The 26,671-nt window shown below is 44.5% G+C and overlaps 1 protein-coding gene across 1 annotated transcript; it reads right to left on the bottom strand.

Annotated features, from left to right (window-relative positions):
* Nucleotides 1-2,386: 2,386 nt before the first annotated feature.
* Nucleotides 2,387-24,209, bottom strand: rph3aa (rabphilin 3A homolog (mouse), a). The gene is made up of 15 exons (XM_064977640.1): nucleotides 24,066-24,209; nucleotides 23,743-23,872; nucleotides 20,753-20,836; nucleotides 19,790-20,045; nucleotides 19,429-19,641; nucleotides 19,069-19,233; nucleotides 12,212-12,291; nucleotides 11,833-11,907; nucleotides 11,267-11,376; nucleotides 10,495-10,621; nucleotides 9,565-9,621; nucleotides 5,277-5,425; nucleotides 5,052-5,133; nucleotides 4,819-4,915; nucleotides 2,387-4,623 (listed from the first exon to the last, which is right to left on the bottom strand). Exons 1-15 carry the CDS (start codon nucleotides 24,194-24,196, stop codon nucleotides 4,487-4,489), a joined length of 1,893 nt encoding a protein of 630 aa, XP_064833712.1. The 5' UTR covers nucleotides 24,197-24,209; the 3' UTR covers nucleotides 2,387-4,486.
* Between the last annotated feature and the right edge of the window lie 2,462 nt (nucleotides 24,210-26,671).

Below are 26,671 nucleotides of genomic sequence, written 5' to 3'. Positions count from 1 at the left end.
TCTAAAAAAAATACAATAAACAAACAACGAACGTGAAGTAACTAAGTGCAACAAGCACATACACAAAACGATTTCCCACAAAAGCAGGTGGGAACAGGGACACCTTCAGTATGCTCCCCAATTAGAAACAACAATAATCAGCTGCCTCTAATTGGGAACCATACTCAATCCCAAACATAGAAATAAATAGACTAGAATACCCCCATAGTCACGCCCGTGACACTGTGGGCGTGACAGGGCGTGACACTGTGGGCATTTATAAAATTGTACCGAAACTTCCAATTTCCATCACAGCTGTGGTGATTTTTTAAAATATGGTATAACTTTATTCTCATAAAAACTGAGGATGGTTACAAACCAGTTTTCCAGCCAACCTTTCCTTAAAGTAAAGTACATGTTCGATAAAAAATGTCATGACAGGCCTGAACTTTCCATATGTCGACAAAACAAAACATGCTAGACAAAGTGGGATCTTTTAGTGTCTGTAAAATGAATTATGTGAGAAATGTCAGTGGAAACACTTTCATGTGCAAATATTGATATAATAACCAGCATATCGAAGAAAACTTCCCTGTTAATAATTCCTCAGCACCCCCATCAGTACAGTTGAAAATGCGATGGAAACACATTTAACTTGTATTTCGTATTCGGTACATGGGAATTTAACAACAAAAATTATTTAACAGATATTGAATATTGTGTCCCTGAACAAAGAGGGGGGGGGGGGGGGGTAAAAAAAAAAGTAACAGTCAGTATCTGGTTTGGCCACCAGCTGCATTAAGTCCTGTAGTGCATCTCCTCCTCATGGACTGCACCAGATTTGCCAGTTCTTGCTGTGAGATGTCACCCCACTCTTCCACCAAGGCACCTGCAAGTTCACAGACATTTCTGGGGGGAATGATCCAAGCCCTCACCCTCCAATCGAACAGGTCCCAGACGTGCTCAATGGGATTGAGATCCGGGCTCTTCGCTGGCCATGGTAGAACACTGACATTCCTGTCTTGCAGGAAATCACGCACAGAACAAGCAGTATGGCTGGTGGCATTGTCATGCTGGAGGGTCACGTCAGGATGAGCCTGCAGGAAGGGTACCACATGAGGGAGGAGGATGTCTTCCCTGTAACGCACAGCATTGAGATTGCCTGCAATGACAACAAGCTCAGTCTGATGATGCTGTGAGACACCGCCCCAGACCATGACAGACCCTCCACCTCCAAATCGATCCCGCTCCAGAGTACAGGCCTCGGTGTAACACTCATTCCCTCGACGATGAATGCAAATCCGACCATCACCCCTGGTGAAACAAAACCACGACTCGTCAGTGAAGAGCACTTTTTGCCAGTCCTGTCTGGTCCAGCGACGGTGGGTTTGTGCCCATAGGTGACGTTTTTGCTGGTGATGTCTGGTGAGGAACTGCCTTACAACAGGCCTACAAGCCCTCAGTCCAGCCTCTCTCAGCCTATTGCAGACAGTCTGAGCACTGATGGAGGGATTGTGCATTCCTGGTATAACTCGGGCAGTTGTTTTTGCCATCCTGTACCTGTCCCGATCCTGTGCAAGTGTTGTTACACGTGGTCTGCCACTGTGAGGATGATCAGCTGTCTGTCCTGTCTCCCTGTAGCGCTGTCTTAGGCACAGTACAGACTTTACAATTTATTACCCTGGCCACATCTGCAGTCCTCATGCCTCCTTGCAGCATGCCTAAGGCACATTCACACAGATGAGCAGGGACCCTGGGAATCTTTCTTTTGGTGTTTTTCAGAGTCAGTAGATAGGCCTCTTTAGTGTCCTAAGTTTTCATAACTGTGACCTTAATTGCCTACCGTCTGTAAACTGTTAGTGTCTTAACAACCGTTCCACAGGTGCATGTTCATTAATTGTTTATGGTTCATTGAACAAGCATTGGAAACAGTGTTTAAACCCTTTACAATGAAGATCAGTGAAGTTATTTGGATTTTTAGGAATTATCTTTAAAAGACAGGGTCCTGAAAAAGGGATGTTTCTTTTTTTGCTGAGTTTAATGAACACAATTGTTTCTACTGGATGGATGATCAATGAAAATTATTACACTTGCTATCCTTATCATATAACATAAATTATGAAACATTAAAATGCTTATCTTTTATCTATTGGCCAGCTTCCAGAATATGAGGTGTTTCTGAACATGACAGAGTCAAATTCCGCCAGGAAGTAAACATAAAATCGATCTAGTTTTATAATTGTATCCTCCAATATTGACCAGAAAGAACCATTTCATTTATATTTCTATCTATTAACTATTTTTTTCACTCTAGGCCTATATTGTTAAACTAAATTATACAATGTCAGCATTATATCATTGAATATTATTAAACCATCAATGTCTCCATGAATGTCAAGGTGTGTTATACTGCACAGTGGAGTTCAAGTCTATACAGTCAGGCAGACTAATCCTTCAGAGGCCAACAGGACTGTGAACTTTCAACCAGTTGGAAAAGAAAAGAGAAGAGATTCACTACTGTGTTTATCAAGAGAGCCAAAGTCCACCTACATCCCACTGCGTGTCTACTCAGGCCACCAGTTCTCAAACCTCACCTGATTCTCACAAAGGTCCTGCCATGTCACAGACGCTGCTTATACAATGAGCGAACTTCAAAGAATGTCTATGCATTAACAGTGGTGGAAAAAGTAGCCAATACAGTATTGTCTGATCATTACTTCATCAGGCTTGGAGTAACACTTTGTTCTATGAGTGAGAGCGAGAGAGAGAGAGAGAGAGAGGGAGCGAGAGAGAGAGAGAGAGTGTGAGAGAGAAAGAAAGTGAGAGAGAGGGAGCGAAAAAAGAGAGCAACATCTAAATCAGTGTTTCTAAGATATCCCATGGTTCTTAGAGGAATGCTTCAATAACATGCAACATGTAATCAACCAAAACAGCTAGCATGTAATCAACCTAAACAGCTAATACTATGTAAATATCTTCATTCATAAATAACATCAACATATGTTCCATAACATCCAACACATGCTCCTTTTAACAAACTGTTTGTACATACAGTAGCACAAGTGAAGATCATATGCTTTGGCAGCACAAACACTAGTCCCAAGCAATCACAGTATAGAAGTGTACAAGACAGATTACAGATGTGGGAATTTAATTTGAGTCAATTTGCTACCGCAGGAAAATAATCCTGCAGCAACAGGAAATGTGAATTATTATGTGGATTATAATTAATGGAAATTTTGTAGAGATTGATACATTTTCCATTAGAGCAAATGTCACGTTCTGACCTTAGTTCCTTTGTTTTGTCTTTTGTTTTAGTATGGTCAGGGCGTGAGTTGTGTGGGTTGTCTATGTTAGTTTGTCTATGATTTTCTATTTCTGTGTTTGGCCTGGTATGGTTCTCAATCTGAGGCAGCTGTCAATCGTTGTCCCTGATTGAGAACCATATTTAGGTAGCCTGTTTTCCATTGTGTTTTGTGGGTGGTTCTTTTCAGTCTTTGTGTGTCTGCACCAGACAGAACTGTTTCAGTTGTTTCTTTGTTGTTTTGTTATTCAGTGTTCAGTTTACTTTATTAAAAAGATAAACATGTACCACGCTGCGCATTGGTCCTCACCTTCTTCCACCAACAACAGCGGTTACAGCAAATCAAGTCTGACATTTCAAAATGGAAATTACAAACTTTAGAAGCCTTTTTAAAACTCAAATACACTACTGCATAGCAGGATAATTCTCAGCAACAAAAGAGTGATACAATTAAGATCCTACATCTGTATGACTGTGTCATAACATCACAGTATTGAAGTATAGAACACAGATTATGACCACATCATAACATTGTACAGCAAAATCCAGGGTGGGGGTCAGAGACAATGATGCAATCTATATGATGTAATCTATATCATGTCTATGGTAAGAGAGGAGGGGAATTCCTTGCGTTGAGACTGAGATAGGTAAGGATGGTGTAACAACGCATTGTTTAACAACATACTTTAGCACCCTGTTCATTGAAATCCGGTTTCCAGGTTTTAGAGATAAGTGAAAGAGATCACTTTCCCCCAGAAGCAGTAAAGCATGCCTGAAATATAGGAGATATTCTGTTGCAGTTTCTTTTTGTTTCACTGGAAACACTGTGTTGATAAGTACATGAATCCAATAAGATTTCTGTCTGCACAAGAAGAATGAAGTTGTAAAAAGTGTGAGAGCCTTAATTTGCTGCTAATTCAGGTTCACATTACTGAAAGTAGGAAGACCTAGATTATGATTTGTGATTTTATTAGGATCCCATTTGCCGACGCCAATGGAGACAGCTTGTCTTCCTGGGTTCCGACACATAACGAAAAAACATTAGACAAAAATACTTTACAATTTAAATACATTTAAAAACAATTGGATGATTGGAAGACAAAATATTATATTTAAGAGGAAATTAGAAAACGCTATTTAGGAGGGAGGAGGAGGAAATGGGAGGAAGAAGAAGACAAGGGAGGAGGAGGACGAGGTCGTCTCTCAGTCGTCCGTGTCTTTGATGGTGTTGTCATTTAGGAGGACGTGCCAGCGCTCAATCTTCTTGTCTTTGTTCTTGAGACATTCGTACCAGTGCTTCAGACACTCCCCCTTGGCTGTGATGCCCAGCTGGCATCCACCTGGATGGAGATTTTTAAATATATTATTTTGAAGTCGGCTTAAAATCTGCACAATATTGTTTGTTAAGTATAAAAATCAGTAACTACAAGTACATTCATTATGCCATCTCAACTGAACTCACCAATTAAATTGCTGGATTTCTCAACTCACCAATGAAAAACGCTGTGTGTGCCCATGTTATAGACCCAACTCACCAATGAAATCGTTGGATGTTCCCATGTCATAGTCCCAAACGGAGATGTCCAGGATCTTCTTGGCCAGCTCACCATGTTTGATCTCATAGCTGAACTCCTGCCACACAACTTCAGCCATCAGACTCCATTTCTCAGTGCATAGACAAAGACTGCCATTAGACTCTGTATTAATAAAACAATGGCCTGGAACCTGATATTGTGCTGTTAGAGACAGATATGGAGGGGACACTAACCTCATTGAACTCTGGGTTGAGGGTCTTCTTCTTGATCTGTGTCTTGTTCTTGGCTTTCTTCCCCATGTCTGGTTTCAGGCAGCTGTAGGTCACAATCACAGGAAATAATCAATCAATAAACCAATCAATCAATTCATCCATCAATATTTTACTGCTGTAGGAAAAAGAGATATTAGAGAGAGGAAACATAATCCGTCATGTTGAGAGGTATGTTAGAACATGTACATCTTGACGAAAGGGTCTGAGTATCCATTAGAGTCCATAGCTGCCAGGTGAGCACAGCGCACCACTCCCACTATCAGACGACCCTGCTGGGTGCTGTAGGTTAAAGAGACCAGGATACGACCCCTCTCCTCGGCTTCATCCTCCTTTACCTGTAGGACACACACAGGCATGAACACACACACAAAAAGGTTTACAAGTACATTTACATCCACTACCATAAGAATTTTTCCCATAGAGATTTACATATCAAAGACAGTCATGTACAGTATGTATAGATATAATCTCTCTGCTACTGGTCATGTATTCACCTGGTCAGTCATGTACACTGAGTGGACAAAACATTAAGAACACCTGCTCTTTCCATGAGACTGACCAGGTGAATCCAGGTGAAAGCTATGATCCCTTATTGATGTCAACTGTTAAATCCACTTCAATCAGTATAGATGAAAGGGAGGAGACAGGTTAAATAATGATTTTTAAGCCTTGAGACAATTGAGACATGGATTGTGAATGTGTGCCATTCAGAGGGTGGATAGGCAAGACAACATATTTAAGTGCCTTTGAACAGGGTATGGTAGTAGGTGCCAGGTGCACCGGTTTGTGTCAAGCACTGCAACACTGCTGGGTTTTTCATGCAAACAGTTTCCTGTGTGTGTCAATAGTGGAAAGAAAGAAATCATGCAGATGACACCAGAATTCAGCTACTATCTTATGTGTGAACATCAAGTTTAAACCCTGAGTGCTGTGTCAGGTGTGAACATCAAGTTTAAACCCTGAGTGCTGTGTCAGGTGTGAACATCAAGTTTGAACCCTGAGTGCTGCGTCAGGTGTGAACATCAAGTTTAAACCCTGAGTGCTGTGTCAGGTTCCGACCTTGAATATGTGGACACCTATAAGTACCTAGGTGTCTGGCTAGACTGTAAACTCTCCTTCCAGACTCATATCAAACATCTCCAATCGAAAATCAAATCAAGAGTCGGCTTTCTATTCTGCAACAAAGCCTCCTTCACTCACGCCGCCAAACTTACCCTAGTAAAACTGACTATCCTACCGATCCTCGACTTCGGCGATGTCATCTACAAAATTGCCTCCAACACTCTACTCAGCAAACTGGATGCAGTTTATCACAGTGCCATCCGTTTTGTCACTAAAGCACCTTATACTACCCACCACTGCGACTTGTATGCTCTAGTCGGCTGGCCCTCGCTACATATTCGTCGCCAGACCCACTGGCTCCAGGTCATCTACAAGTCCATGCTAGGTAAAGCTCCGCCTTATCTCAGTTCACTGGTCACGATGGCAACACCCATCCGTAGCACGCGCTCCAGCAGGTGTAACTCACTGATCATCCCTAAAGCCAACACCTCATTTGGCCGCCTTTCGTTCCAGTACTCTGCTGCCTGTGACTGGAACGAATTGCAAAAATCCCTGAAGTTGGAGACTTTTATCTCCCTCACCAACTTCAAACATGTGCTATCTGAGCAGCTAACCGATCGCTGCAGCTGTACATAGTCTATTGGTAAATAACCCACCCATTTTCACCTACCTCATCCCCACACTGTTTTTATTTATTTACTTTTCTGCTCTTTTGCACACCAGTATCTCTACCTGTACATGACCATCTGATCATTTATCACTCCAGCGCTAATCTGCAAAATTGTAATTATTCGCCTACCTCCTCATGCCTTTTGCACACAATGTATATAGACTCGCCTTTTTTTGTACTGTGTTATTGACTTGTTAATTGTTTACTCCATGTGTAACTCTGTGTTGTCTGTTCACACTGCTAAGCTTTATCTTGGCCAGGTCGCAGTTGCAAATGAGAACTTGTTCTCAACTAGCCTACCTGGTTAAATAAAGGTGAAATAAAAATAAAAATAAATAAAAAAGATGTGAACATCAAGTTTAAACCCTGAGTATCAAATCAAATGTTATATGTCACATGCGTCAAATACAACAGATGTAGACTTTACTGTGATATGCTTACTTACAATCCCTTAACCAACAGATGTAGACTTTACTGTGATATGCTAACTTACAATCCCTTAACCAACAGATGTAGACTTTACTGTGATATGCTTACTTACAATCCCTTAACCGACAATGCAGTTTTAAGAAAATATGGTTCAGAAAATATTTACTAAATAAACAAAAGTAAAAAAGTATTATAAAAAAGTAACACAATAAAATACCAATAATGAGTCTATTAAAAGGGGGTACCAGTACTGAGTCAATGTGCGGGGATACAGGTTAGTCAAGGTCATTTGTACAGTCGTGGCCAAAAGTATATAGAATGACACAAATATTAATTTTCACAAAGTTTGCTGATTCAGTGTCTTTAGGTATTTTTGTCAGATGTCACTATGGAATACTGAAGTATAATTACAAGCATTTCTGTCACGCCCTGACCTTAGAGATCCTTTTTATATCTCTATTTTGGTTTGGTCAGGGCGTGAGTTGGGGTGCGCATTCTATCTTTTGTGTTTCTATGATTTTCTATTTCTATGTTTTGGCCGGGTATGGTTCTCAATCAGGGACAGCTGTCTATCGTTGTCTCTGATTGGGAACCATACTTAGGTACCCTTTTTCCCACTTGTGTTTGTGGGAAGTTAACTTCGCCTTAAGCTTCACGGTTTATTTTGGTATGGTTTATTGGCGACATCTACTATTAAAAGTATGTATGCTCACCACACTGCACCTTGGTCCTCTTCTTTTGACGGCCGTGACAATTTCATAAGTGTCAAAGGCTTTTATTGACAATTACATGAAGTTGATGCAGAGTCAATATTTGCAGTGTTGACCGTTCTTTTTCAAGACCTCTGCAATCCGCCCTGGCATGCTGTCAATTAACTTCTGGGCCACATCCTGACTGATGGCAGCCCATTCTTGCATTATCATTCTTGCTTGGAGTTTGTCAGAATTTGTGGGTTTTTGTTTGTCCACCCGCCTCTTGAGGATTGACCACAAATTCTCAATGGGATTAAGGTCTGGGGAGTTTCCTAGCCATGGACCCAAAATACCGATGTTTTGTTCCCCGAGCCACTTAGTTATCACTTTTGCCTTATGGCAAGGTGCTCCATCATGCTGGAAAAGGCATTGTTCGTCACCAAACTGTTCCTGGATGGTTGAGAGAAGTTGCTCTCGGAGGATGTGTTGGTACCAGTCTTTATTCATGGCTGTGTTTTTCGGCAAATTGTGAGTGAGCCCACTCCCTTGGCTGAGAAGCAACCCCACACATGAATGGTCTCAGGATGCTTTACTGTTGGCATGACACAGGACTGATGGTAGCGCTCACCTTGTCTTCTCCGGACAAGCTTTTTTCCGGATGCCCCAAACAATCGGAAAGGGGATTCATTAGAGAAAATGACTTTACCCCAGTCCTCAGAAGTCCAATCCCTGTACCTTTTGCAGAATATCAGTCTGTCCCTGATGTCTATCCTGGAGAGAAGTGGCTTCTTTGCTGCCCTTCTTGACACCAGACCATCTTCCTAAAGTCTTCGCCTCACTGTGCGTGCAGATGCATTCAGACCTGCCTACTGCCATACCTGAGCAAGCTCTGTACTGGTGGTGCCCCGATCCCGCAGCTGAATCAACTTAAGGAGACGGTTCTGGCGCTTGCTGGACTTTCTTGGGCATCTTGAAGCCTTCTTCACAACAAATGAACCGCTCTCCTTGAAGTTCTTGATGAACCGACGAATGGATGATTTAGGTGCAATCTTACTAGCAGCAATATCCTTTCCTGTGAAGCCCTTTTTATGCAAAGCAATGATGACGGCACGTGTTTCCTTGCAGGTAACCATGATTGACAGAGGAAGAACAATGATTCCAAGCTCCACCCTCCTTTTGAAGCTTCCAGTCTGTTATTCAAACTCAATCAGCATGACAGAGTGATCTCCAGCCTTGTCCTCGTCAACACTCACACCTGTGTTAACGAGAGAATCACTGACATGATGTCAGCTGGTCCTTTTGTGGCAGGGCTGAAATTCAGTGGAAATGTTTTTGGGGGATTCGGTTCATTTGTAAGGCAAAGAGGGACTTTGCAATTATTTGCAATTCATCTGATCACTCTTCATAATATTCTGGAGTATATGCAAATTGCCATCATACAAACTGAGGCAGCAGACTTTGAAAATTAATATTTGTGTAATTCTCAAAACTTTTGGCCATGTCTGTACATGTAGGTAGCGGTAAAGTGACTATGCATTCAGGTGTAAATCTTAGGCTTGAAAGTCAAGTGTAAACCCTGAGTCCTGTGTCAGGTGTGAATCCCGTCTCAGGTGAGTCTTACCTCCTCCTCGTAGAGAGCCATGCCCCGGGCTGAACCTCCTGTGCCTGCCTTCTTCACCTGGGACAGGAGGGAGTTTGGGGGTGAGATCACTTCTATCAGTATTATTAACAGTTGGATCCCCAATGTACAAGTGGTTCAGTGGTTAGACAACCGTCTCCAGACATCATGGACACCCACTGTTGTAGTTCCTACCTGGACCACCCTCTCTAGACACACGCTGTTGTAGTTCCTACCTGGACCACCCTCTCTAGACACACACTGTTGTAGTTCCTACCTGGACCACCCTCTCTAGACACACGCTGTTGTAGTTCCTACCTGGACCACCCTCTCTAGACACACACTGTTGTAGTTCCTACCTGGACCACCCTCTCTAGACACACGCTGTTGTAGTTCCTACCTGGACCACCCTCTCCAGACACACACTGTTGTAGTTCCTACCTGGACCACCCTCTCTAGACACACACTGTTGTAGTTCCTACCTGGACCACCCTCTCTAGACACACGCTGTTGTAGTTCCTACCTGGACCACCCTCTCTAGACACACACTGTTGTAGTTCCTACCTGGACCACCCTCTCTAGACACACACTGTTGTAGTTCCTACCTGGACCACCCTCTCTAGACACATACTGTTGTAGTTCCTACCTGGACCACCCTCTCTAGACACACGCTGTTGTAGTTCCTACCTGGACCACCCTCTCTAGACACACACTGTTGTAGTTCCTACCTGGACCACCTTCTCTAGACACACACTGTTGTAGTTCCTACCTGGACCACCCTCTCTAGACACACACTGTTGTAGTTCCTACCTGGACCACCCTCTCTAGACACACACTGTTGTAGTTCCTACCTGGACCACCCTCTCTAGACACATGCTGTTGTAGTTCCTACCTGGACCACCCTCTCTAGACACACACTGTTGTAGTTCCTACCTGGACCACCCTCTCAAGACAGACGCTGTAGTTCTTCATCTGGTTGGCTTTGAGTTTCTTCAGAGCAACACGCGTCTCTCCTATGAACTCATTGTGTCCAAACTTGTCCATATCACTCACCGACAGCCTGGAAGCAGGAAGAGGAGTTTTAATCTCTTATTATTTTGTAATTTTACCCCCTTTTTCTCCCCAATTTTGTGATATCCAATTGCGATCTTGTCTCATCGCTCCAACTCCCCAAAGGGCTTGGGAGACGCGAAAGTCGAGTCATGCTTCCTAACACCTGCTCACTTAACCCAGAAACCAGCTGCACCAATGTGCCGGAGGAAACACTGTTCAACTGACGACAGCTTGCAGGCGCCCGGACCTCCACCAGGAGTCGCTAGAGCGCGATGAGCCAAGTAAAACCCCCCCGGCCAAACCCTCTCCTAACCCAGATGACGCTGGGCCAATTGTGTGCCACCCTATGGGACTCCTGGTCACGGAGTCCCATAGGGACCGGTGGGATCGAACCCCAGGCTGTAGTGATGTCGCAGGCTGTAGTGACGACCGCTCCGCCACTCGGGAGGCCCAGGAAGAGGAGTTTTATTCTCTTCTTGCATCACAGAACAGTTTTTATTCTCCTTCTTCCCTTTAGCTCTGGGAAATCGTACTGATTTAAATGGAGAGCCACTGAACAAAACTGGACCAATATCAACGGAATCATTTCAGATGGCCCAGTGGGTCACTCATACAGTATATCCAGTAGTGGTATGGTTGAGGCTGTTATTACCGTAGTGTTTTGCGCTGCATGTCGTCATCAGTGATACCGTGGTACACCAGAGTCTCATTCCACACTGGGTTCAGAGTGCCCTTCAGGGTCTTAGTACGCAGCTTGTTAGACTGGAGGAAACGGGGAGAGGGGGAGGGGAGAGACAGGGGAAGAAATAGAGCAGGAGACAAAGGGAGATAGATGGAGAGAGACAGAGAGAGAGAAAGATTTTTCTTATTTTCACTTAGTGCAAAGTTTGTTCGACTTTTAGACTGTCTAACAGACTGTGGAGAGAAGATGAATAGATATACAGTACATGATTACTTCACCGGGGGAACGTCTGTGTCAACAGGAAGCAGGAGTACAGGCCTACTGTGTGGTCCAGTGGTTAAAGATCCCAGCACAGATGTACAGCCTAAGCTACCAGAGTCGGTATTGGGTTCGAATTCGACCCTTGCCCTTCTAGCATACAAACTCTCCTAGTTTTTCTGTCTCCTCTTCACTGTCATATCTCATTAAAAAAATACATCAAACCAGGGCTACAACACAAAGACAAGATTATAGGAAACCAGAAGTGTTGAAGTTACCTTACTAGCTCCAGGTAAGAGGTGCAGCTTGACGTAGGGGTCTGCTAGTCCGTTAGAGTCCATCGGCTTTAAACCCTGTGAGAAAGAGAGAGGGGGGGGGGTGAGAGAAAGCGAGAGCAAGATGTCATCAAGGCAAAGGGTGGCTACTTTGAAGAATCTCAAATATAAAATATATGTATATTTGTTTAATTTGTTTAGTAACTTTTTTGGTTACTACATGAGTCCATATGTGTTATGTCATAGTTTTGATGTCTTCACTAATATTCTACAATGTAGAAAATAGTACAAATAATTTTAAAACCCTGGAATGAGTAGGTGTGTCCAGAATTTTGACTGGTATTGTATATGCGTATCCACTGTGTCAAGTGTGTGTTTTTACCTTGGCTTTGACTATGTTGCAGTGCAGTGTGTTGTTCCCCTGTTCATAATGCAGAATGAACTCCAGCAACCCCAGCGTGGCTGATGGACAGAACAAAATAATGACAAAAGAAATTCAGATTGGTTTCTACTACCAACAAAGAGAGAGGGAGAGGGAATAACAGAACCACAGAGAGAGGGAGAGGAATGACAGAACCACAGAGAGAGGGAGAGGGAATAACAGAACCACAAAGAGAGGGAGAGTGAATAACAGAACCACAGAGAGAGGGAGAGGGAATAACAGAACCACAGAGAGAGGGAGAGGAATAACAGAACCGCAGAGAGAGGGAGAGGGAATAACAGAACCACAAAGAGAGGGAGAGTGAATAACAGAACCACAGAGAGAGGGAGAGGGAATAACAGAACCACAGAGAGAGGGAGAGGGAATAACAGAACCACAGAGAGAGGGAGAGGAATAACAGAACCGCAGAGAGAGGGAGAGGGAATAACAGAACCACAGAGAGAGGGAGAGGGAATAACAGAACCACAAAGAGAGGGAGAGTGAATAACAGAACCACAGAGAGAGGGAGAGGGAATAACAGAACCACAGAGAGAGGGAGAGGGAATAACAGAACCACAGAGAGAGGGAGAGGAATAACAGAACCGCAGAGAGAGGGAGAGGGAATAACAGAACCACAGAGAGAGGGAGAGTGTGTGTAAATTAGAACACGTGTATTTTATGGTTGTTCTACGCAAAGGAATTGTCTGTAGAGCTCTGAGACAGGATTGTATCGAGGCACAGATCTGGGGAACGGTACAAAATGTCCGCAGCATTGCCGGTCTCAAAGAACACAATGGCCTCCATCATTCTTAAATGGAAGAAGTTTGGAACCAAGACTCTTCCTAGAGCTGGCTGCCTGGCCGAACTGAGCAATCAGGGGAGAAGGGCCTTTGTCAGGGAGGTGACCAAGAACCCGATAGTCACTCTGACAGAGCTCCAGAGTTCCTCTGTAGAGATGGGAGAAACTTCCAGAAAGACAATCATCTCTGCAACACTCCAATCAAGCCTTTATGGAAGAGTGGCCAGACGGAAGCCACTCCCCAGTAAAAGGCACATGACAGCCCACTTGAAGTTTGCCAAAAGGCACCTAAAGGACTCTCAGAACATGAGAAACAAGATTCTCTGGTCTGATGAAACCAAGATTGAACTCTTTGGCCTGAATGCCAAGCGTCACGTCTGGAGGAAAGCTGGCACCATCCCTACGGTGAAGCATGGTGGTGGCAACATCATGCTGTGGGGATGCTTTTCAGCAGCAGTGACTGGGAAACTTAGCAGGATTGTTTCCTAATCAGGAAAGATGAACAGAGCAGTACAGAGAGATCCTTGATGAAAACCTGCTCCAGAGCACTCATGACCTCAGACTGGAAAACGACCTTAAGCACAAGTCTCAGAATACCCTGGAGTGGCCAAGCCAGAGCCTGGACTTGAATCCGATCGAACATCTCTGGAGAGACCTGAAAATAGCTGTGATCCGGGTCAACAGCATCAATGTAACAGTATAATTTTAAACCGTCCCCTCGCCCATACCCGGGCGCGAACCAGGGACCTTCTGCACACATCAACAACAGTCACCCTCGAAGCGTCGTTACCCATCGCTCCACAAAAGCCGCGGCCCTTGCAGAGCAAGGGGAACCACTAATTCAAGGTCTCAGAGCAAGTGACGTCACCGATTGAAACGCTATTTAGCGCACACCGCTAACTAAGCTAGCCGTTTCACATCCGTTACACATAGTCTATGGCTGCCTGAGGTGATTCTCAATCAGAGTCAGGTGATTATCGTTGTCTCTGATTGGGAACCATATTTAGGCAGCCATATTCTTTGAGTATTTCGTGGGTGATTGTTCCTGTCTCTGTGTTTGTTGTCACCAGATAGGCTGTATAGGTTGTCACGTTCCGTTTGTTGTTTTTGTATTGTTCGTGTTTTTTCGTCATCATTAAACATGTATCAAAAATACCACGCTGCATTTTGGTCCGCTTCTCCTTCACCAGACAAGAACCGTTACAGCTCCCCATCCAACCTGACAGACCTTAAGAGGATCTGCAGAGAAGAATGGGAGAAACTCCCCAAATACAGCTGTGCCTTGTAGCGTCATACCCAAGAAGACGCAAGGCTGTAATCGCTGCCAAACATGCTTCAACAAAGTACTGAAGAAAGGGTCTGAATACCTACAGTTGAGTCTGAAGTTTACATACACCTGAGCCAAATACATTTAAACTCAGTTTTTCACAATTCCTGACATTTAATCCTAGTAAAAATTCCCTGTCTTGGGTCAGTTAGGATCACCACTTTAATTTAAGAATGTGAAATGTCAGAATAATAGTAGAGAGAATGATTTATTTCAGCATGTATTTATTTAATCACATCCCCAGTAGGTCAGTAGTTTACATACACTCAATTAGTATTTGGTAGCATTGCCTTTAAATTGTTTAACTTGGGTCAAACGTTTCAGGTAGCCTTCCACAAGCTTGCCACAATAAGTTGGGTGAATTTTGGCCCATTCCTCCTGACAGAGCTGGTGTAACTGAGTCAGGTTTGTAGGCCTCCTTGCTCGCATATGCTCTTTCAGTTCTGCCCATAAATTTTCTATAGGATTGAGGTCAGGGCTTTGTGATGACCAATACCTTGACTTTGTTGTCCTTAAGCCATTTTGCCACAACTTTGGAAGTATGCTTGGGGTCATTGTCCATTTGGAAGACCCATTTGTGACCAAGCTTTAACTTCCTGACTGATGTCTTGAGATGTTGTTTCAATATATCCACATAATAAGCACCCCCACAACATGATGCTGCCACTCCCGTGCTTCACGGTTGGGATGGTGTTCTTCGGCTTGCAAGCCTCCCCCTTTTTCCTCCAAACATAATGATGGTCATTATTTTTGTTTCAACAGACCAGAGGACATTTCTCCAAAAAGTACGATCTTTGTCCCCATGTGCAGTTACAAACCGTAGTCTGGCTTTCTTAGGCTGGTTTTGGAGCAGTGGCTTCTTCCTTGCTGAGCAGCCTTTCAGGTTATGTCGATATAGGACTTGTTTTACTGTGGATATAGATACTTTTGTACCTGTTTCCTCCAGCATCTTCACAAGGTCCTTTGCTGTAGTTCTGGGATTGATTTGCACTTTTCGCACCAAAGCACGTTCATCTCTAGGAGACAGAACGCATCTCCTTCCTGAGCGGTATGACGGTCCCATGGTGTTTATACTTGCATACTATTGTTTGTATAGATGAATGTGGTACCTTCAGGCATTTGGACATTTCTCCCAAGGATGAACCAGACTTGTGGAGGTCTACAATTTGTTTTCTGAGGTCTTGGCTGATTTCTTTTGATTTTCCCATGATGTCAAGCAAAGAGGCACTGAGTTTGAAGGTAGGTCTTGAAATACATCCACAGGTACACCTCCAATTGACTCAAATTATGTCAATTAGCCTATCAGAAGCTTCTAAAGCCATGACATCATTTTCTAGAATTTTCCAAGCTATAAAGGCAGAGTCAACTTAGTGTATGTAAACTTTTGACCCACTGTAATTGTGATACAGTGAATTACAAGTTAAAAAATCTGTCTGTAAACAATTGTTGGAAAAATGACTTGTGTCATGCGCAAAGTAGATGACTTGCCAAAACTATAGTTTGTTATTAACAAGAAATGTGTGTAGTGGTTGAAAATCAAGTTTTAATGATTCTAAGTGTATGTAAACTTCCGACTTCAACTATAAATGTGATATTTCCATATTTTTTTTACAGATTTGCAAAAATTGTAAAAACATTGTTTTTGCATTGTCATCATGGGTTATTCTGTGTAGATTGATGAAGGGAATTTAAAAACAAATCTATTTTAGAACAAGGCTGCAACGTAACTAAATGTGGAAAAAGTCGAGGGATCTGAATACTTTCCGAATGCACTGTAGGTCGGTGTAAAGTGACGAGTCAACAGGATATATAATAAATAGGAGCAGCAGCGTATGTGATGTGTCAAAAGAGTTAGGACAAAAAGGTCAATGCTTTATGGCTTATGGGTAGAAGATGTTTCGTGTCCTGTTGGTTGCATACTTCGATACCGCTTTAAAAATATATATTTTATTTTATTTCACCTTTATTTAACCAGGTAGGCCAGTTGAGAACAAGTTCTCATTTACAACTGCGACCTGGCCAAGATAAAGCAAAGCAGTGCGACAAAAACAACAGCACAAAGTTACACATAAACCAATGTACAAATAGTAACACAATAGAAAAATATATGTATAGTGTGTGCAAATGTAGAAGAGTGGGGAGTTAAGGCAATAAATAGGCCAGAGAAACAAAATAATTAAAATTTAGCATTAACACTGGAGTGATAGATGATGATGTGCAAGTAGAGATACTGGGGTGCAAAAGAGCAAGAGGGTAAGTAACAATATGGGGGTGAGGTAGTTGGGTGGGCTATTTACAGATTGGCTGTGTACAGGTACAGTGATCGGTAAGCTGCTCTGACAGCTGAATCTTAAAGTTAGAGAGGGAGATATAAGTCTCCAGCTTCAGAGATTTTTTGCAATTCATTCCAGTCATTGGCAGCAGAGAACTGGAAGGAAAGGCGGCCAAAGGAAGTGCTGGCTTTGGGGATGACCAGTGCAATATATCTGCTGGAGTGTGTGCTACGGGTGGGTGCTGCTATGGTGAACGGTGAGCTGAGATAAGGTGGGGCTTTACCTAGCAAAGACGTATAGATGACCTGGAGCCAGTGGGCTTGGCGACGGATATGTAGTGAGGGCCAGCCAACGAGAGAATGCAGGTTGCAGTGGTGGGTAGTATATGGGGCTTTGGTGACATACCCAATGGCACTGTGATAACTACATCCAGTTTGCTGAGAAGAGTGTTGGGGGCTATTTTGTAAATTACATCCCCGAAGTCAAGGATCGGTAGGATAGCCAGTTTTATGAGGGTATGTTTGGAAGGAGGCTTTGTTGCGAAATAGGAAGCCGATTCTAGATTTCATTTTGGATTGGAGATGCTTTATGTGAGTCTGGAAGGAGAGTTTACAGTCTAACCAGACACCTAGGTATTTGTAGTTGTCCACATATTCTAGATCAGAACCGTCCAGAGTAGTGATGCTAGTCGGGCGGGAGGGTGTGGGCAGCGATCGGTTGAAGAGCATGCATTTAGTTTTACTTGCATTTAAAAGTTGGAGGCCACGGAAGGAGAGTTGTATGACGTTGAAGCTCCTTTGGAGGTTTGTTATCACAGTGTCCAAAGAATGGCCAGGTGTATACAAAATGGTGTTGTCTGCGTAGAGGTGGATAAGAGAATCACCAGCAGCGAGAGCAACATCATTGATGTATACAGAGAAAAGAGTCGGCCCGAGAATTGAACCCTGTGGCACCCCCATAGAGACTGCCATAGGTCTGGACAACAGGCCCTCCTTTGACACACTGAACTCTATCTGAGAAGTAGTTGGTGAACCAGACGAGGCAGTCATTTGAGAAGCCAAGGCTATTGAGTCTGTCGATAAGAATGAGATAATTGACAGTCGAAAGCCTTGGCCAGGTCAATGAAGACGGCTGCACAGTATTGTCTTTTATCGATGGCGGTTATGATATAATTTAGGACCTTGAGCGTGGCTGAGGTGCACCCATGACCAGCTCGGAAACCAGATTGCATAGTGGAGAAGGTACGGTGGGATTCGAGATGGTCGGTGATCTGTTTGTTAACTTTCAGAAAGGCAGGGCAGGATGGATATAGTTCTGTAACAGTTTGGGCCTAGAGTGTCTCTCCCTTCGAAGAGGGGGATGACTGCAGCAGCTTTCCAATCTTTGGGGATCTCAGACGATACAAAAGAGAGGTTGAATAGGCTAGATTTGGGTGAAGGAGAAGCGGGGGGGGGGGGCAAGTTGCTGCAGGGGGTGCTGAGATGTTGGCCGGGGTAGTGGAATGCTTATTGTAATTAGCAATTGCCGTGTGGCAGCAGAGAGAACAGTCTATGACTTGGGTGGCTGGAGTCATTGACAATTTTTAGGTCCTTCCACGGACACCGCCTGGTATAGAGGTCCTGGATGGCAGGGAGCTCAGCCCCAGTGATGTACTGCGCCGTACTCAGCACTCTCTGTAGCACCTTGCGGTCGCGTGCCTTGCAGTTGCCATATCAAATGGTGGTGCAGCTCTCAAAGGTGCAGCTGTAGAACTTTTTGAGGATCTGAAGGCCCATACCAAATCTTTTCAGCCTCCTGACGGGGAAGAGGCGTTTTTGTGCCCTCTTCACAACTGTGTTGGTGTGTGGGGACTATGATAGGACCTTAGTGATGTGGACACCTATGAAAGTGAAGCTCTCGACCCGCCCACTTCAGCCAAGTCAATGTGAATGAGGGCGTGCTCGGCCCTCCGTTTCCTGTAGTCCACGATCAGCTCCCTTGTCTTGCTGACGTTGAGGGAAAGGTTGTTGTCCTGGCACCACACTGCCAGGTCACTGACCTCCTCCCTATTGGCTGTCTCGTCGTCGGTGATCAAGCCAACCACCATTGTGTCGTCAGCAAACTTAATGATGGTGTAGAAGTCGTGGGTGAACAGGGGGTACAGGGACTATGCATGCACCCCTTACGGGCCACCGTGTTGAGGGTCAGCATGGCGGATGTGTTGTAACCTCTAACCCCTAACCCTAAATCTAAACCTTAACCCCAAACCCCTAAACCCTAACCCTAACCATTTTAACCCTAACCATCATTTTAACCCTTAACCTAACCTCTAAGCCTAAAATAGGCTTTTTCCTTGTGGGGACATTCAAATTTTCCTTGTTTTAGTATCTGGTCCCCACAAGGATAGTAAAACCAAAAACACACACACACACTCACTTACTGGATTCATCAGAGTCGTATTCGTTGTCATTGTCTTTGTTGGGAGCGGGGCCTGTGCGTGATGCCATGCTGGGTTTGGGGGCAGGAGTGGGTTTCTCCTCCCTGACTAGAGGTGGCGCTCTCTCCTCTCTCTGCTGTGGGCATCTGCTCTTCTGTGGTGCAGGGGCTGATGAAGAGAAATACAGACATCTAGCCAGTCTCAATTTCAAAGTAGAAGCGATTATGCAAGTTAGTCGTTGGTGGCAATTGGTAGGTTAACAAAACCAAAGTTGTTTCTTCTTATCCATTGACTGCTTTCAGAGGGGAGAAGGCAACACATATGCCATTTTGTAATTTGGGTGAAATGTCCCTTTAATCATACCCTGTGCTGTGACTGTGTCAGCTGGAGCTGGTGGGTTCTCTCTTCCCCTGGCTGTGGGAGGTCTGGAGCCTAACTGTCTTTCCATCTTCACCACCTCCTCCACCACGGCAGGGCTAACCTGGGCCTCAGCAACACCCTCTAGTGTCTGAGCAGAGCTATTGCCCTCTGGGTCCTGTTGCTCCGAACTGGAGTATGGGGGCTCATCAGTGGGCTCTGAGACGAGACAGAGAGAGGAAGATGACATTTTGAAATATATATGTCCTCGATACCCAACATTTGAGACAAACTGAAAGCTTTTGCTTTTACCTCTCATACAAGTCCAACTAGTAGTGAAATGGAAATGCTTGTTTCCACTGCTCACCTTGGTTTTGTATGTTGGAGTAGGAGTTATCCTGCTGCTCCTGCCGCTCTGTGTAGTCCTCTGCACCAGGGTCTGGCTGGTAGCTGGGCTGGGTACGGGGATAGGGCTGGGCACTGGGCTGGTGATGGGCATGGGTAGGGGTCTGGGTACGGGGGCTCTCTGTACCTGTCCCTCTGGGCCTGGAGATGGGCAGGGGAGCAGGGAGGGATTGCTGGGGTTGTCCCTTAAAGAACCATGCTCCAGAACGCTTCAACATCTAGACATAAAATGAGAGATGGAGAGACACAGAGGAAGAGAGAGAGAGAAGAGATGTAGAGAAAGAATGAGAGAGAGATTGTGGGAGATATAGTGAGAGAGAGAGGGAGAGGGAGAGAATTAGATGGAAGAAGAGAAAATGAGATGGGGGGATAGCGTGCTTAGCAGATGAGTTATCGCACATTGATTGACAAGTAGGACCATTTAATTAAAGGGTCTGAAACATAGTGACTGAACCAGCTGAACCCTCATCTCCCTCCTTCTCTCATCTACCCATTCACTCTCTTCCTCTCTCCCCCTTCTCTCTCTTCCTCTCTCCCCCTTCTCTCTCTTCCTCTCTCCCCCTTCTCTCTCTTCCTCTCTCTCCCCTTCTCTCTCTTCCTCTCTCCCCCTTCTCTCTCTTCCTCTCTCTCCCCTTCTCTCTCTTCCTCTCTCCCCCTTCTCTCTCTTCCTCTCTCCATCTGTCTCTCCATTTAGATTTTGAAGGGACAAACAACCACAATCGTTTCTCATAAGAGGGAATATTCAATGAAGGATAATTAGAGGGTACTGAGAATTATTATTAAAATGATTAAAGCTACTGACTGTCACTCCACCCCTTCTTTCCTCCCCTCATCACTCTCCCCTTGTCTCCTCCCCCTCTGCCCCTCACGCCTCTCCTCTCACTTCTTTCCTCTCTCTCTTTCCCTCTCTCTCTTTCCACCTCACCTCTTGATGTTCACTGCAGATCCTACAAACCCACACTGGAGATGACGAACGGTTGTTCTGAATCCCACACTTACTGCATATGTGCTGGAGGCAGAAACACACACACACACACACACACACACACACACACACACACACACACACACACACACACACACACGCACACACACACAGGTCTCTTGAGGCAGTGCAGGTACACACACAATTTTACAGTTCATGTTGTGAATGGACAGGATAATCTCTAAGTAACAAGAACTAGAAAATAGAACAAAAGAAAGTAACAGAATAATGAGTTACAGGAGTTACAGGAGTTACAGGCAGTGAAAATACTTCAAGGTACTACCTAAGTAGTTGTTTTGGGTATCTGTACTTAACTTTACTATTTGTATATTTTACTTTTACTTCACTACATTCTTAAAGTCAATTATGTACTTTTTACTGAATACATTATCCCTGACACCCAAAAGTACTCGGTACATTTTGAATGCTTAGTAGGACAGGAACATTTTCTAATTCACACACGTGTCAATAGAACATCCCTGATCATCCCTACTGTCTATGATCTTGTGGACTCCCGAAACACACATGATTTGTTTGTAAAGGATTTCAGAGTGTTGGAGTGTGGCCTTAATATCTGTTTAAAAAACAAGAAAATGGTGCCATTGGTTTGGTTAATATAAGGAATTTGAAATTATTTATACTTTTAATTTTTATATGTAAGTATATTTTAGCAATTACATTTACTTTTGATACTTATTATTATTAATTTGTTTATTTATTTTTTAACCCTTTTTCTCCCCAACTTCTTGGTATCCAATGCAACGTTCTGAGTGTAGTTTAAGTGATTTAGAATTTATCCAGAGCGACTTACAAATTGGAATTCACCTTCTGACATCCAGTGGAACAGCCACTTTACAATAGTGCATCTAAATCATTAAGGGGGAGGGGGTGCACAAATCCTATCCTAGGTATTCCTTGAAGACATGTCTCCGGAAGGTGGTGATTGACCCCCTGGCGAAAAGTTTGTTCCACCATTGGGGCCAACAAAACAAACGCGGGAACTTAAACCTCAGTGGTAGGGAGGCCAGGCAAACCCCCTTGCTTGGGTGTAGGGCCTGAAATGGGAAACACGTAACCCACAGCTCCGTGCACACCATGGTCTTGTACATGCAAAACAAAGTGGAGAGAGCGGAGGAGGTCAGAAGGTGACATCCAATCAGGCTGCGTTCTGGATGAGTTGTAGGGGTTTAATGGCACAGGCAGGGAGCCCAGCCAACAGCGACAGTAATCCAGACGGGAGATGACAAGTGCCTGGATTAGGACTCAGGAGGGTCGTAGGTGATGTTGGTCGAGCATGAACCTACAGGAACGGGCCACCGCCTGATGTTGGTTGAGAACGACAGGGTGTTGTCCAGGACCAAGCCAGGCTGCTCTGGGAGGAGGACACAATGGAGTTGACATGGCAATGCCCAGTCCTTAGGAAGAGCAGCTCCGTCTTGCCAGGTTCAGCTTGAGGTGGTGATCCAATGTGATATGGAGACATGCAGAATGCGACCGCCACCTGGTGACCGTGTCAGCTGCATAGCAATGATAGGAGAGACCCGGTTATGACAGAGCCAAGTGACTTGGTGTATAGCGAGAATCCCTAGGAGAGGGCCTAGAACAGAGCCCTGGGGGACACCAGTGGCGAGGGCGTGGCGAGGAGACAGATTCTCCCAACCTGGACGATGCTGGGTCAATTGTGCGCCCCCCATGGGTCTCCCGGTCAAGGCAGCCGATAGGTCTGAAGGATGAGAGCCTGGACTCTAGTGGCCCAGCTAGCACTGTTGTGCCTTGAAACCACTGATTTGGATCCATTCTGAGAGAGATAGCGGGAGAGCTGGCCAACGGCACGTTCAAGAGTTTTAGAGACCAAGAAAGAAGGGATACTGGTTGTAGTTGTTGACATCAGGGATCGAGTGTAGGTTTTTTCAGAAGGGGTGCTTTCTTGAAGACGGAAGGGACGTAGCCACGGTCAGGGATGAGTTGATGAGCGAGGTGAGGTCAGGGAGAAGGTCTTTAATGGTCTGGAGAAGATCTTTACCTTTACTTTCATCTGGAGAGAGTATGAACATTAGGGCAGTGTGAGCAGAACTTTTCGTTTGACTTAGCAAACGAGTTATGTCACCTTCGGAGTGTAGTGGGTGAGAATTCAGGCGGAGGAAGCAGAGGTTCAGTTACAGGAGCAAACATAAGCCAACAGGAGATAAAACAAACGGAGTTACAGGACTAAATGGGAAACACGTAACCCAGGAGTTACACAAAACAAAGGAACTAAGGTCAGAGACGTGACATCCAATCAGTAGTTACAGCCTTGTTATCACTGAGTATGGACAGGAGAGGTGAAGGTCGAGGAGTTACACAACCCAACCAAGGCACTGCTTACACAATGCCCACTTAACCCGGAGCCAGCCGCACCAATGTGTTGGAGGAAATACCGTACACCTGGAGACCGTGTCAGGAGATAAAGGAGTTACAGGAGATGGGACAGGAGATAAAGGAGTTACAGGAGACAGACAGGAGATAAAGTGCCTTAGTTACAGGAGAACTTTTGATACAGGAGATACTCAAGTTGTGTTTGAGTTAGTCAGAGACTAAGATCTTTACCTTTACTCAAGATGAACAGGAGTTACAGGAGTTACAGGAGATAAAGGAGTTACAGGAGATACAGGAGTTATAGGAGATAAAGGAGTTACAGGAGAGACAGGAGATACAGGAGTTACCGGAGTTACAGGAGAGGAGGAGTTACAGAAGATAAAGGAGTTATGGGAGATAAAGGAGTTACAGGAAATACAGGAGTTACAGGAGATACAGGAGTTACAGGAGATACAGGAGATAAAGGAGTTACTGGAGATACAGGCATTACAGGAGATACAGGAGTTACAGTAGTTTACCCCTGCGGGTCCAGTCAATGTGTTGTAATGGTCTCTGTAGGTAGGTGTGTTTGTTACCTTCTTGCAGTAGGAACAGAGTACAGAGGTGACTCCCTGCTGTCCAAACGTCTCTCCACACAGCAGACAACGAGACTGACCATCTCCACACGCCGTCTTCTTCATACTGTCCAACCTAGTGGCAAAACGCCTGCAGTACACACACACACGCACACGCACACGCACACACACACGCACACACACAAAGGAGACAGACTGTCCAGACAGGTCGCCAACCGCCTAGAGATCACACAGTATGCACACACACACAGTTTTCTATTTCTCTCTCGTTCCTCTCTCTCTCTCTCTCTCTCTCTCTCTCTCTCTCTCTCTGTCTGTCTCACCCGATCCTCTCCTGCTCCATGGCCTCTATGGTCTCAGCCCGAGCCAGAACACTGTTGATGATCTCCTTCTCTTCATCTGTTAGCGCGACCTCCTGAGGACCTCCTCCATGACCTCCACCATGCTGGTACATCCTGCTGACTGACCTGACAGACGGAACAGACACACCGGTAGAATTTGCCGGTCAACAGTACTTAACATCAGATTTGGTCCAGACCAGAACAAAAACCAATATCCGTGGATGTGGAAATCAAGACTAGTCTGGACTGCACCAAGAAAAAGATGTCCAAAAGGCTTCGGTGTTGGTCTGTGCTTACTGAGGTGTAGCCTACAGTACTGCCTGTTAAATCATTTTATGAATGCCCATCCATGTGGTCGGCCCACTGTTTGTAAAACAGGCCGTTGTATTGGCTTCATTAGTCCTGATTCCTGTGACTAATCAATGTGGCTATTTAGGCTCTGAATGTCAGCTACCCAACTTTATCAGGAGTTATTGTGAGCATATTTGCAATGTGACACAGTGGGAAATGCAGAAGTATGTTATTTTTTCGCTACAATCAGCTTGTCCAAAAAAATGTATGGATACAAATTTGAAACCACTGATTGTGACAATGGGGTGAAACTCCTGGCCAACAGTTGTTATGGTCCATTCCATAGTGTCCATTCTACTTTCACCTGTCCTGTTTTTAGGATATGTTGTTTGATAACATGACAGCAAATGTTTTGTTTGATTGAGCGCCATTTACTGTAGGTTAGGCTATTTGATGGGAGAAACCTGCATGATGTAAAAAGTGTCTGTGTCATTTGTCATCCATTTTATCTCCAGGGCTACAGAAAGGTGTCTGTCTCATGATCCATTTTATCTCCAGCCTCTAACAGAAAGGTGTCTGTCTCATTACATTGTCATCCATTTTATCTCCAGCCTCAAGGCTACAGAAAGGTGTCTGTCTCATTACATTGTCATCCATTTTATCTCCAACCTCTAGGCTACAGAAAGGTGTCTGTCTCATTTTGTCATCCATCTTATCTCCAGCCTCTAGGCTACAGAAAGGTGTCTGTCTCATTACATTGTCATCCATTTTATCTCCAGCCTCAAGGCTACAGAAAGGTGTCTGTCTCATTACATTGTCATCCATTTTATCTCCAGCCTCAAGGCTACAGAAAGGTGTCTGTCTCATTACATTGTCATCCATTTTATCTCCAGCCTCAAGGCTACAGAAAGGTGTCTGTCTCATTACATTGTCATCCATTTTATCTCCAGCCTCAAGGCTACAGAAAGGTGTCTGTCTCATTACATTGTCATCCATTTTATCTCCAGCCTCATTACATTGTCATCCATCTTATCTCCAGCCTCTAGGCTACAGAAAGGTGTCTGTCTCATTACATTGTCATCCATTTTATCTCCAGCCTGTCTGTCTGTCATTACATTGTCATCCATTTTATCTCTCCAGCCTCATTACATTGTCATCCATCTTATCTCCAGGCTACAGAAAGGTGTCTGTCTCATTACATTGTCATCCATTTTATCTCCAGCCTCTAGGCTACAGAAAGGTGTCTGTCTCATTACATTGTCATCCATTTTATCTCCAGCCTCAAGGCTACAGAAAGGTGTCTGTCTCATTACATTGTCATCCATCTTATCTCCAGCCTCAAGGCTACAGAAAGGTGTCTGTCTCATTACATTGTCATCCATCTTATCTCCAGCCTCAAGGCTACAGAAAGGTGTCTGTCTCATTACATTGTCATCCATTTTATCTCCAGCCTCAAGGCTACAGAAAGGTGTCTGTCTCATTACATTGTCATCCATTTTATCTCCAGAAAGGTGTCTGTCTCATTACATTGTCATCCATTTTATCTCCAGCCTCAAGGCTACAGAAAGGTGTCTGTCTCATTACATTGTCATCCATTTTATCTCCAACCTCTAGGCTAGAAAGGTGTCTGTCTCATTACATTGTCATCCATTTTATCTCCAGCCTAGGCTACAGAAAGGTGTCTGTCTCATTACATTGTCATCCATTTTATCTCCAGCCTATCTCCAGGGAGAGGCGAAGGTCTAGAGCCGTACAAACACAACCCAGCCAAGTCGCACCAATGTGTCGGAGGAAACACTGTTGGCGATTGTGTCAGCGAATTGCGCCCGCCATTTTATCTAGTGCGCGATGGGACAAGAACATCCCTAGGCCAAACCCTCCCTAACACGGATGACGATGGGACAATTGTGTGCCGCCCCATGGGTCTGTCGGTTGCGGCCGCCTGGACACACGGATCTCTAGTGGCACAGCTAGCACTGTGATGCAGTGTCTTAGACCACTGCGCCACGCAGGAGGCCACATGTTATTTCTACCATATCCTAGATCTGCTACATGATTTATGTTAGATTCATTGTGGATCCCTCATTAACAGAACCTTGTCAACAAGCAAAATATTTAGCGCCCCTGCTCTTGACAAAGTAGGCACTGCTTATCACAGGGCTATCAGCTCTTACCTAAAAAGCCCATATGCCACTGGTCTTGTTTTGAGGCAGAATTATGTGAGGTTTTATGTGTTGTTGTTGGAGGTGCATCTTGGTCAGTTTTATCAGAAAATGCCACCCTCATTAGGCTACTCC

Source organism: Oncorhynchus masou, chromosome 11 (assembly GCF_036934945.1).
Source record: "Oncorhynchus masou masou isolate Uvic2021 chromosome 11, UVic_Omas_1.1, whole genome shotgun sequence".
NCBI lineage: Eukaryota > Metazoa > Chordata > Actinopteri > Salmoniformes > Salmonidae > Oncorhynchus > Oncorhynchus masou.
Note: the sequence above shows the minus strand (reverse complement) of the source record. Positions and strands in the feature narration are given on the sequence as shown.

Excerpts from the sequence above, each read along its gene's own strand:
- rph3aa (XM_064977640.1), bottom strand. The coding sequence starts at position 24,196 with ATGTACCAGCATGGTGGAGGTCATGGAGGAGGTCCTCAGGAGGTCGCG. Across the intron at positions 12,292-19,068 it reads ATACGACTCTGATGAATCCA|CCACGCTGGGGTTGCTGGAG; the intron begins GTAAGTGAGTGT and ends TCTGTCCATCAG. Across the intron at positions 11,908-12,211 it reads GCAACATAGTCAAAGCCAAG|GGTTTAAAGCCGATGGACTC; the intron begins GTAAAAACACAC and ends TCTTTCTCACAG.